The following is a 12381-nucleotide window of genomic DNA, read 5'->3' as shown; positions in this document are numbered from 1 at the left end:
CGGCATTCCATGAACTGGCTGGCACATCCCACATGCCAGACTCCACTGGGAAAAATGAGAACTCACCAGAAGAACAAAGATGTAAAATGCATAGGAGACTTATAAGGAAGTTATTTGCATGGGTTACTAAGAATACATATTGAGTATACATGACTTTTATAAAATACCAATAGTCAAAGGCTTCACCTTCGTTCAGAGACACTACAGACAGCAAAAGAAGGACTCTTGGCAGAAAACATTCCTTAGGAAATACAATGCCTGTTACAAAAAGTAAAAACACTTTTTGGCATGGCGTTTTGTTGTTTTGTTTGTTTTGGTTTTTTTCTCCAGCGTTTTCTCTTGAAACGTATAGGGAATAAAGTGTCATCTCTGATTTAACACAACTATTGATGAAAGAACAGCCAAAGTGCCAATATGGAAGTATCTAGTCAAGTACTCTGCCCTCCTAGCAGTCAATGACCAGCAACATCTAATGACAGAATTGTATGTGCCCCTACCTGCTTATTGACAAAATAATTATATTAGGTTCTGGGAACATTTTAAAATGGCCTGGAGTGTAGGAGAGAAATTTGACTGCCTCTGTGTCAAGATATTTAGACATCTACTAAAATTTACATTTTCTAATGCGATGACTGACCACTGAAGAGTCTGTCAGTGCTTCAATTGATAATAACAAGTGTGAAATCATCATTGTGCTTACTTGAAGCAGCTTCAAGTGTTTCTCCATGTTTAGGAAACTGGATGATGGTGATGACAAATTTATTCAACATAAATTACACTGGAAAAATCACAAGCTCCTAATGAATCAAGGAAGCAGAAAGCACGATCTCAACAGTCTTGTTTGGGAGAGATTTTAACAGCTTCCTTTCATTCCTGAACCAAAAGACTGTGACTGCAGTGGAACACTTTCGTAAAACAATCCTGAGGCACTCGTGTTACTACCTGGAAAATTATAAACACGTGTTGTCATAGTATCCGGACTTACATTATTCAGAATTCAATATTGCCTGATTTACGTCTGCAGATAAGGTCATAGCTGATTTTAGACACCCCCGTGATAATTCAGATGCACAGCAAAACAAACACATGTTCTCAATTTCCTGCACTATTGGGAGTTGGTTTCTTGTGTAGTAGTAACTGGGAGGGTTCCTGTCAGGTGAGTGCAGCTTGGAGCACTGGCGTCAGAAGAGCTAATGAATTACACGCTGACGTATGAACTAGCAGTTGTTTTGGGAAGCTGCATACAAACAGGCTACAGAAGTGACACAGAAAGGGCAGATGCTGTTGCAGTCTTTCATTAGTGCTTGACTGTAATTGTATTTCTGTGTCTGGCAGATGCTGCTCCCTCACTTGTACAGCAGTTATTGAGTTTAGTAATATTATCACAATAGCAGTCTAAATGCAGAAATCTGAAGGAAAAAAGCTTGAGGCAAACAGCTTGAAAACAATTCTAAAGCTATTAAACAGATCAGTGCGGACAGTATTCTGTCCTAGACTAGAAGGATAAAGGTTGCACAGTATCTGCTCTAGCCAGAAATATTTTGAGTAATCAAGTGAAAAGTTGATGTCATTTTGCTAAGAAAGTAGAACCATCAAACCCAGAAATAACACAGGTTGCAAAGGATCTCCAGAGGTCATCTGCTCTGAACCCCACTCAAAGCATGACCAACTGATAGATATTTAACACAGATATTTGCTTTATCTGAGAAATAATTATCCCAGGATATTCAGAATGGCATGAAGCTTGAGAGGTTCTTTGTCCTGTTAGACTACCCAAAGCAGGGTCATCTAGAAGGTCAGACCAGGTTGCTGAGAGTTTTATTAAGTCTGGTCTTTGAAATCTTCAAGGATGGAGAACGCACAACTCCTCTAGGCAGACTGATCCACTGCTTGACTTATCCGAGTAAAATTGCTGCCCCTTACATCTAGTCAGCAGGTCGCTTTTTTAAGATGCCTGTTCTCTCTCCTCAATGAGAAAAATGAAGAATTCTAAGGAACAAGAAGATTATATACATCACTTTAAGTTCTGAAGATTGCTATGTGGAGGAGGAGAGACTACTGTGCTTTAAAGCATTTGGAAATGGAAACCTGTAATTTCTGGCATTTATATACTGTTTGCAACACTGTTTAATGATACTTATGTATATAATAATGTAATATATCCTATACAAAATACTGGAATTTATGTACATTCTTTAGAATAATGGCATATTTTTAAAAAATATTTTGTAGGGTTTTATGCTTCACTGGATTTTCTTTGAGCTTCTAACATGCTCCAAAAGGGTACAATAAATCATAGAATCATTTAGGTTGGAAAAGACCTTTAAGAATATTTGGTACATCTTATTTTAAACTCATAAGTGCTGGGACTCAATTTACAATTACGAATCAACACAAGCACTTCAAACTTAACAGATTTCCTGTGGAGATATTTTCCCAGTAACCTCATCAGAAGAGCTATGAGAGTACCAAGTATCTCACTATTCATCCAAGGAGAAATAGCATAAAAAGCAGGTTAAAAAGGAGAATCGCTCAAAGAAAAATTTCACTGGTTGAATTTTGAGAATACTGATAATGGCAGTTTCTGAAAGTACATACACAAATTGTCACTTCATACAACTCTATTTTTAATAAATATCAGTTGAAGTTGTATATATTAGATCTAGTTCCAATTTTAACCCAAATTACATTATTGGATCTGGAACTCTAATTTTTCACCACTTCTGCAGTTACTTTTTCTGCCAATATGTCTATGTTGGGTTTCCCTTAGTGACTAGACATTAGTAGAAGGAGAAGAAGGCTTTTGGCTTTGTTTTATGAGAAAGGAATACAACAAACCTCTGATTTCAATATATATGTACCCCAGGAGTATATCTACTTTCAGCAACAGCAAAACGGAGTCCACTATAGGGATTCTTTCTTGCCCAACAAGCCATGGGGATCTCAACTATAGGATTTAGGATCAAGATGCTTGAGCACTTGTATGATTAGTAGCTATGCAAAGTAAATTTCCTCAATGAAAAGGATTTACTGAAAACTGATAACTTGCCAGACATCTGAAAAATGAGATTTCATCTCCCTATATTACTTTGCTCTACAGTATCTTTAAACAGTAGAGATTTTATGATACTGTGTTATTCCAGGAAACAGAGCACTGTGAAGCACACAGTCTATAACTGTAATAAAAAGGCTCCTAGAATGTTTGTTTTAATATGGTTGCAGAAAGGAAAGTGTTTTACTTAGATATGAAAAATCCAGGTTAACAAATTTGGTGCCCACTATCCACAGCTCACTGGCTTGAGCCACTTGACTCACTGTTTCACTGTGTTCCCTGGCTCTCACATTGCTCATATGGAAGCAAGTGGAGCAACTCTCAGGCTTATCTGTCATAGGGCTGCTGAAAAAAAAAAGATCTGCACAGTGTTCTGCCCTGTCCCCTTTGCAGTAACTGGCAGACAGTTTGGAAAACTCAAGGGCACCTGGAAGAGCTTGTCCACATTCTAGCAAAACTGAAAGACAGGTGAGAAAGACATTTAAATATATTCCAGTTTCAAGACAGACCAAGGTTAGTTTAAGGCCTCCTGGACAGGAATTCAAAGGGGCCACAGCTAGTGGGTATTGAAAACTTCCACCTTAAAACTGAAATCCTTCCCAGTTTTTTGATATTCAAATACAAGTTACACAAAGAATTACAATTAATCAAACCCTTTTCCATAGCATGGATTGATTGTTACCCCAATGAAATGAAAGTACCAGTTTATTTGAAACAAACAAACAAAAAATTAATAATCCAGTTATCCCTTTCTGGAAAACAGTATAAGTCTCTCAAATTGACCTAAAATCCTCAGAAGACACTTGATCCAGCCTGCTGAAGAGTGTATGAGGATAGGGCACAGTAGCTACAATAACTTTCTAGCATCCTCTTTCCTGAAAACTTCAACAGGATAAGAAAAAACTATGTAGTCCAAGAAAAGCTTCTGCTCCACTGAACAACATTTAGTTGGACTTTGTACAATAATGTTTGCTGCTCTGTTGGTTACAATTGCATATTTAAGGAATAATAAGATTTGTGAAATCAGGAATTTAACAGAAATACGATTGTGATTTTCACATGGGGAATATTAACTACTTAAGACAGATTATTACAATGAAGATTTCAGAAACAACACTTTTAATTAAACCAATGGAGTTTAAATAAAACACAACCCCCCCCCCTCCCCCATAACAACAAAAACTGATCTAACCATGCATAGTTATTTTCTTGCCAAATATAATATAATACTGGCTTACCCTAGTCCTACATGACAGCAATACAGAATGCTAATGCTAGCCAGGTGGTCTCAAATTTGTTCTGGATTCTCCATTTCCCGCACACTAAAGTCAAACGGGGCAGTTTAAGAGGCTGTCATGCCCAAGCCAGGCTTTACTTTACCCAGCTATGGTGTTTCTGACAGAAGTGGTACTGGCTGCAGGTGTAAGGCACTGACATCAAGCAATTCTGCCAGAATAAAAGTGGAGTATTGTGGACCCATACTGTGGTAGTATATTTAAACAGAAGGATAATGACATTTCTGAGAAAGCCTGATGAATGTTACCCAAACCAGTAAATAACAATATTGCCTGCTCTGCAACTTCACAGTTATAGTTCTTTTCTTCTAAATATCATCTCAACAATTTTAGACTCGGCCCACAGTAACTCCCAGTTTCTGACTGTGTACTGCTTCACCATAAAGGCAGTATATTTTAAAAAATGCTCCAGCTGAACCCTAGGAAATTATCTTGCCTACCAGGATACCTTAATGAGAGCATTCTTATCAGTGTGGCTCCAGACTAATAAGAAGAAATCCAATCTAGAGCCCACTGAACACTAAATTAGATCTAATCATAGGGCACTCTTCCAACTGTTCAACAGCAGGTTTAAAACCAACAAATGTTGTTGTTTTTGTTTTGTTTTGTTTTTTTTTTAATCCATTAAAAATACTACAAGCAGTCCCATAATAGCTGCTTCAAAGCCATGGTCAGAAAAGTGTGCAGACATTTGTTTGCATTTAAAGCATGACCATTTAATACTCTCCTTGCAAGAGCTACTTTATATTCAAACACTTTCAAGAAGACCCTGAAAGGCTCTAGAGCCACAATACTCTGAGAATCCCATAACAGGGCAATCTACATACATCTCAGCTTGAGAATGTTTAAGCAGTTGAAGTACAATAGCTTTTAATGGTGCTCTGGCATGTAGGTCTTGCCCCCTTAACAAAGAATCATCCCTTGAGCTAATTCAGACAGGAAAATGACTGCATCTGGGCTTAAATATGTAAGTTTTGGCAGGGGGTGTGGGGACGTGAGTATGATAAAGCTCAGACTTTTCAAAGATAGTTTCTTTCTCAGACGTCAAAGTAACAAGTGAAGTTTTAGTTTTCCGTTTGCCTGCAGTGCCTTCTTTGTGCCAAACACAACCTGTGCTTGAGCATGGCTAACACAGCAGTTACAGTCCCCTGAGCACTTTCTGCTCATTGTCACACATGGCAAACTACCTCCTCTCTGCATACAGTGTTCTCTTCCAGCACAGCCTGGCCATCAAGACACTGAAGTATTAACCAACTTGTGAGATATGGTCAGGAGAGAGGAAAGGAGCTGCTGGAAAAGGTATGTGTAAAGTGTGAAGACAAAATCATTGGCTGTGTGCAGGAGGAGATGAACAGCTTCCACTGTCACAGCTCAAGGATTGTTATAACCAAATCATATGTGCTCTTGCTTGTCCTTCTCTAAAATAAAGTGGTCCATGTTTGCAATTAAGATCTAATGGGCTACACATCTGAACAGTCCTTCTCATAACGTACAGAACAATTTCTACTCTGAATCCATGCTTATTTTATACAGTACGTTGGCACACCATAGTCTGCAATCATAGAGTGACACATTCAACAATAATCACAAACTTTTGAATATTCGTATCTAGTTATATCAAGACAGTCACAAATACCTTAAAAACATGTATGAAAGCTGCTTTTACTGCTATATTTCATACAATATATTTTTTTGGGGTGAATGGTTGCATGTACTATAAACCAGAATGGATTAATTTACCATAAATCACCTTCACTTTCTGGGTGCATCATCTATGATGGTAAATCAAACATTTGCAATAGATATTAAACTCACTTCCCTTCTTCTGACTCCACTGACTAGCTGAAATAGTCATTTTTTTCTTTCTCTTTGAAGGAGTTACTTGTTCCCAGTGTGATTATGGAGACAACAGTGAGTAAAATTTCCAGTTTCATCTTTGGCTTAGAAATTTTTTTATGCTATATTAATAAAAACAGAAGACTGTATGATATATATCCTACCCTGAACACAACTGTGTGTTAAATGGCATAAAATACTCAGATACACAATATATTCTGAAATAACTTCTCATGCAGCTAAGCCACATTTGGCATAATAAGGAAAGGGAACTGAGCATGGCAATATCTTTCACGTGACCATTTTGCTTGCTTGTGCAGGTAGAGTAGCCCTCAAGGCTCTAGATATTCAACCACAAATGCTAATTGTATGAAAACAGTCAGATGGCATTCCCACTTGCACATCAGCTGGTGACCAAATTTTCTTTCTTGTACTTCACCAAGTCTCTCATTTTCTACCCACACTTAAATCCTGTGTCTATCACCCAGGTTGGCACCTTCCTTACTTCGTGCAGGTAGAGTAGCCCTCAAGGCTCTAGATATTCAACCACAAATGCTAATTGTATGAAAACAGTCAGATGGCATTCCCACTTGCACATCAGCTGGTGACCAAATTTTCTTTCTTGTACTTCACCAAGTCTCTCATTTTCTACCCACACTTAAATCCTGTGTCTATCACCCAGGTTGGCACCTTCCTTTTTTTTTTTTTTTTTTTTTTTCCCCAGCCCCTGCCTCCCTCTCTTGCCTGATGTAGAAACAACAGAGTAGCACGTCCCAGCGAGCTTTCAGTGGTAAAGGTGTTTATATGAATGCCAGAAGCTGAAAAAACAGTAAATCAAGCTCGTCTGTGAAATAAAGAAGAGGAAGGGATCATACTCACAGCAGCTGCAGAGACACAAGATCGTCAAAAAGGCCCTGGGGGATCTCTGTGATCTTGTTTCCATAGAGCACTCTGAAAGATACAGGAAGACAAAATAAATCTTAAGAAACAGACCAGTTTAGTGTCCTCCCACATCTCTGCATTATCATCTTCATTGATCTTGCGCATCATGCCCAGGATCCGTGGGTATTTCATTTAACTGCTGATCTCATTTTCTTCTCAGAGAGCACATGGTATTAAATGAGTCGTTATGATTCAGGCTTTCTCTGGTGTTGGAAAACATTTTTAATGTAGAAACTGGACATCATCCAAAATCTCTATATGAAATGTCTTTTAGTTTTTGTGGGATATTTTTCTGTCCTTTTTAGAAATATTTTAATCATTGAAAGGCACATTGTCTGATGCAAAAACCTAAAACTCTGCTCAGTGATACTGAATTTAAAAGCCAGGGACCACAAGCTCCTTGTTGATAAAATTTCATAAAAGTGAGTCTCTTAAGATACAATAATTGGCATGAAATGTGACACAAGCATCATTGGATAAAACAGTTTGGCTTCACCAGCCGCTGTTACAATTTCAGTGAGCTAATAGAAAGAAATTTAGCCTGAACTGCAAATAGACATACAACTCAGAAACTCAATTTAGAGGTAGTTCAGTTACAAAAATCAGTAAAGATTTAATAACACAAATGAGAGTCACTGCATATAATTGTTCAACCATAAATGTATATGACCTGATGTGGAATAATATGCTAGCAATGAACCAAACAGCCATGTGAGGCTGGGATGCTGGCTGAATTCCTAATTTACCCTGTCTTTCAACATATAAAAATATCAGGGAGAGCAAAACATATTGAAGAAAATAACACTTAGCATGACTGACTATTTACAATAGCCTCTGGCCTTCCCAGAGTATTGCCACTTCAGTTTACTCTTCATCAGTCTCTGGAAGTACATCAGCTCTCTGGAAGAGCTCCCAGATCAGCTCATTTCTGAGCCTAAATGAAATAACACCCCTTAGATATGAAAATAAAACCCTGAAACTTCATTTTTCATTGCTTTTGTAGTTTAAAAGGAAGTTTACTTCTACTGAACAAACTAAGGATCACCTAGCATTATATTTTCTCTAAACAAATGTAACCTAATTTCTATTGTGGAGTGAGGAGGTTGGCTTTTAACGTGGTGTTACAGTTAGTGTTTGTTGTGATTAATGAACGCCTGTATCACTGAATTTTTCTAATTATTCTAATTTCAGTTGGAGAAGACAAAAAAATTTCTACTTCTACAAAATGTCATGAAATGCATATAGTTTGTTATGTTCTACCTAAAACTAGACAGAAATGATGGCTGAACTTCGAAAAATCTAGATAGCACATTTAGATAGCAATTTCAAAATATGAGATAACATTCAAGTCACTGGAATTGCACAGGGCTCTAAAACAACATCCAAATCGCTGACCCTCTTGCTTCTTTCTGAACAGAGTAACTGATGTGATCACCTGTACCAGGAAGCAAATGCAAAACCTCTGCAAATAAAGTATTTTAAAAGGTTAAAATATTAAATTAATGCCCACAGAATCCAGAATATTTCCATTTCAGTCTCCACTCTTTCTTAACAACATTTGTTCAGCAAGTGCAGCATTTGTATGCAAAGTTCAGATGATAAGCTCTATGATGTTAGATTAACATCTTCCTTGGCTTGGTGAATTGGCAAGATCATCAATGCTGATCAGTAATTCACAACAGCATATAAGAAGAGTTCAGAAGCTAATCTTTACAAAATGGCCATGGAAGTAAGTTTTAAAAAATCCCCTCTTTAGAGTAAGGGAGTCTGTCTTCTGGCTGTAGAGATAAAAACACTTTTGGCAAGTAAAAACTTAGAGAAACACACCTAGTGCTGTTGTTAGTTATGGTCCTACTAAATGCAAATATCAAAATAAGACTCTTATTAAAGTCATTTTTCATCTACTTTTAAGAGTCAGAAGGTCATAGTGCAGTGTTCCACTGAATTTGAAACCTTGGATGTGTTTATACATCCTCTTCATTATTTTGAGCAATATAAAACTAATATAATAATAATAATATAAAACTAATTAAAATTGCTTATAAGACAAAGCTTCAAATTTTAGAAGCCATGAAAAGAAAATAAGCATTCTCAAACCTAATTGGGCTTATGTGCATGTGGCACATTAACATTCAAACAAATTTACAGCTAAACAAAAGTCAGTATGAGAGCTCAGGCACTTGTCTCTAATTCATATTCATGTTCAGCACTACACAGAGCCAAATCAGCTAATGTCATTGTCTGCCTGCCATGCCAGAGCTGAAGCCAAACCATCCTACAGAAACAAGCAAAGAGGAGGAGAGACACATAAAGCATTTAACTAATTTCTGAAGTTCCTTATTCCATTTACTTTAATAGAAAGCACAGAAACTATTGCTTTACTCAAAATTCTCATTCTTTTCTGTTTTAAGACAGGAAAGCATACTCATACCAACAAATATTGGTATGACTACATGTATATTGGTTAGGTTCTTGATCCAAGATGCTTTTGTTTGGAATGCACCAACTGCTGCACTCCTAATAGTCCCATGAACAAGTTAGCCTGTAGAAAAGACTGGCCAGGTTTGGTACCATCCCATTATTGCAGTCACCTTCCTCTGTGTCTGTCGTTCTGCCCATCCCACTGGCATGCACTGCAATGCTTCCAGAGCAGCAGCAAAAAATAACTGCAGAAGGCCATATAACAGGAAGTTCAGTCCATTCAAGAATTTAATTTAAATCTGCTTTTACCGGGAGAGAAAAATTTTAGGAGATTTACCTATGGCATTACAAACTTGCCAGTGGATTATGTGTATTCTTGTCTCTTCTCTAGGCAGGTGTATTGAATACCAGAATGCCCAGTATGAAGAACCATTCACTGTATTTTTATCTGAAGCAACATTTCCTCAGTTTCTTTGCAGGTGTGTTTCTTCCATCAGTGAGTGGCCGTGAGGGCACAGGTGCAGCTGAGCCATCCCAGGGCTATATTCCTGGTGGCCCCCAGAACCACCACCTTGCCAGTTCACAGCTACATGCTTTCAGCATGGCCACAAACTCCAAGCTGCAGAGCTCCAAAACTACCTGGCAGATTGGCTCACAACTCAGAACTGTTTTCAGGCTGCCATCAACCTTCCAAAATATGGGAAGGACAAGGCACATAAAGCTCCAGTCCCTGGCTGCACTGCAAGCATTGGAGGAGATCCCTGGAAGAATCACCCTATTCTGCTGGAGAGTAATTATGGACCTACAATAAGAAATTATACAAATATATAAAAGTCCTAATGAGGTGGTGTGCTTCTTCAGCCCAATTCTGGCATCATAATTCAATTTCACCCCAAAATGTATCTATTCCAAGATATAAATATTAAATTTCCAGTTAAACAACTAATTGCTCCTACTAAACTTCCAGTTTTGCAGATTAATCCAACTGATGTTCTACATGTTAAAAGTAAAGATTAAACAGTGAAAATAGCCACTGCATATCTTAATCTAAAAGCTTAGAGTTGCATCCAAAATACCGAGAATTTTTTTCCCTGGAAGGTGACACAGACCTTTTTGGGGTTATGAAAGCCTAGTACAGAATCTTACTCTATACCATATGGTTTCCAGCTAAGTGTTCCTTTATTTTGGCTTGGCTGAAAAATTCTTACTGAAGTGTCACATTTTGACTTTATGAAATGCCTTTTTCAGTCCTCAGAATGTTTTTAACTTTCTTTCAGACTGTGAAATTGTGAAAACAATTCTTGCTAGGAAGAATTATATTTCCCAAGCTACATAAATGGCAGAGGCTCAATAAGAATTCAAGTTTTCAAAAGAGGAGGAATTGATAGGGGTAAAACCAGCAATAAATTTATAATATCTGAAAGAAACTTAGACATGTAATTTTTTTCCCCTTCACTATTTCATATTTCTTCAGACCATGTTAGGCTAAATAAATCACAGTGAAACTATCCAAAGCAATTTGTTACCTTAAAATAAGTTTGGCAGTTATTGCAACAGACAGTGTTTTATTGCAGATTTCAAACCACCATGAATGACACCACATACATCATCACCCAGGAGATGATGGTCTAAATGGGACTGCTATGTCAAAAGCTAAGCTATCTTTTGTCTTCGTGCCCAGGCTGATCTAAGCTTTTGAATTGTTCACTAGCTTAATTCAGTATATGAACAAAAGCAAAGGAATTCTCCCTCTGCAGTGGTCTAAAATGTATTCATTCAGCTTAACACACCAAAAGCTTAGACTATTTTGTCATATCTCATAAAATGTCCCCAAAGGAGTCTGGATATGCCCTTCCAAATGCGCACTTGTGGGAAGCATACTGACCTGAAGAATAACATTTACCTTTGATAGTAGTAACAATAGCCAAATGCTGATAAAATCCTCTCACTGATATTGGACACATTTTGAGTTGATTAAGTGAAAAATTTAGTTCCAAAACTGCATGCAGCCATCTTGAAACATGAGATTATTCATAACTTAGCCCCCATGTTCTGCACTGAGTTATTATCTACTCCAACTCTAGTAAAGTGCAATTCTAACTATCTAACACAACTACAATATAGTTTAAAGAGAGCATTTCTCACACTTTTGCTTAAAATTAAGGTAACACATTCTTTCACAATGAACCAATTTTGCCACACTTCTCCATACATGGGTAGCATTTGCTCTCATGTTTGTATGGAAAAAAAGTATTGGATGGCAAGACTAATCCCTCTAAGAGAAAGCCATAGCTTCAGTACCACAGCTCACTCACATCTGTGCTAATCACCGTTTTGCTGGTTTTTTTTTAATTCAAATAATTGTAATTATTTTTTCTCATCTTGGATATTTCATATGGGCCCACATACTGCATCCCTTCCAACCCAAACCATTCCATGATTCTATGAAGTATATATAACAAAAGCAGAGATCCCTTGTTCCACACAATCATTGTATGAACAGGAAACAGAATCCCACAGAAAAATGACCATGGGGAAACCAACTTTTTTGTTTGTTTGTTTTTCTGTGTGTGGGTAATAGAGAAATCTTGATTCTTTACAACAATAAGCTTGCCTTTCTTTTGCTAAGTGCAGGGAAAACCTAAGGCAGAAATGGCTTATTTAAAGTGTTAAGATTTTGTGACCTATTTGAGTCCCGTAGGTAGATTTTGTTAGAGAAAATTTATAGATTTAAAACAAAAATTGATGACCTGCTAGCATATGGATGACTTAGCACTTTTAAAAGACTTAAGTCTGATACATTTTAGTGGAAACTGCTTCTGTAATAAGCATTCC

At 37.3% G+C, this 12381-nt stretch overlaps 1 protein-coding gene across 1 annotated transcript in view; it reads right to left on the bottom strand.

Moving 5' to 3' along the window:
* SLIT3 (slit homolog 3 (Drosophila)) overlaps window positions 1-12381 on the bottom strand; it is a 485523-nt gene that overhangs the window by 136529 nt on the left and 336613 nt on the right. The window contains exon 12 of the mRNA XM_010001942.1: window positions 7063-7134. Coding sequence (XP_010000244.1) covers window positions 7063-7134 — 72 coding nt within the window. The remainder of the gene's footprint in view (window positions 1-7062; window positions 7135-12381) is intronic.

The sequence above is a fragment of the Chaetura pelagica genome, unplaced genomic scaffold, assembly GCF_000747805.2.
Source record: "Chaetura pelagica isolate M959 unplaced genomic scaffold, ChaPel_1.0 scaffold356, whole genome shotgun sequence".
Lineage (NCBI taxonomy): Eukaryota > Metazoa > Chordata > Aves > Apodiformes > Apodidae > Chaetura > Chaetura pelagica.
The sequence above is the reverse complement of the archived record's forward strand: the minus strand, read 5'-3'. Positions and strand labels throughout refer to the sequence as shown.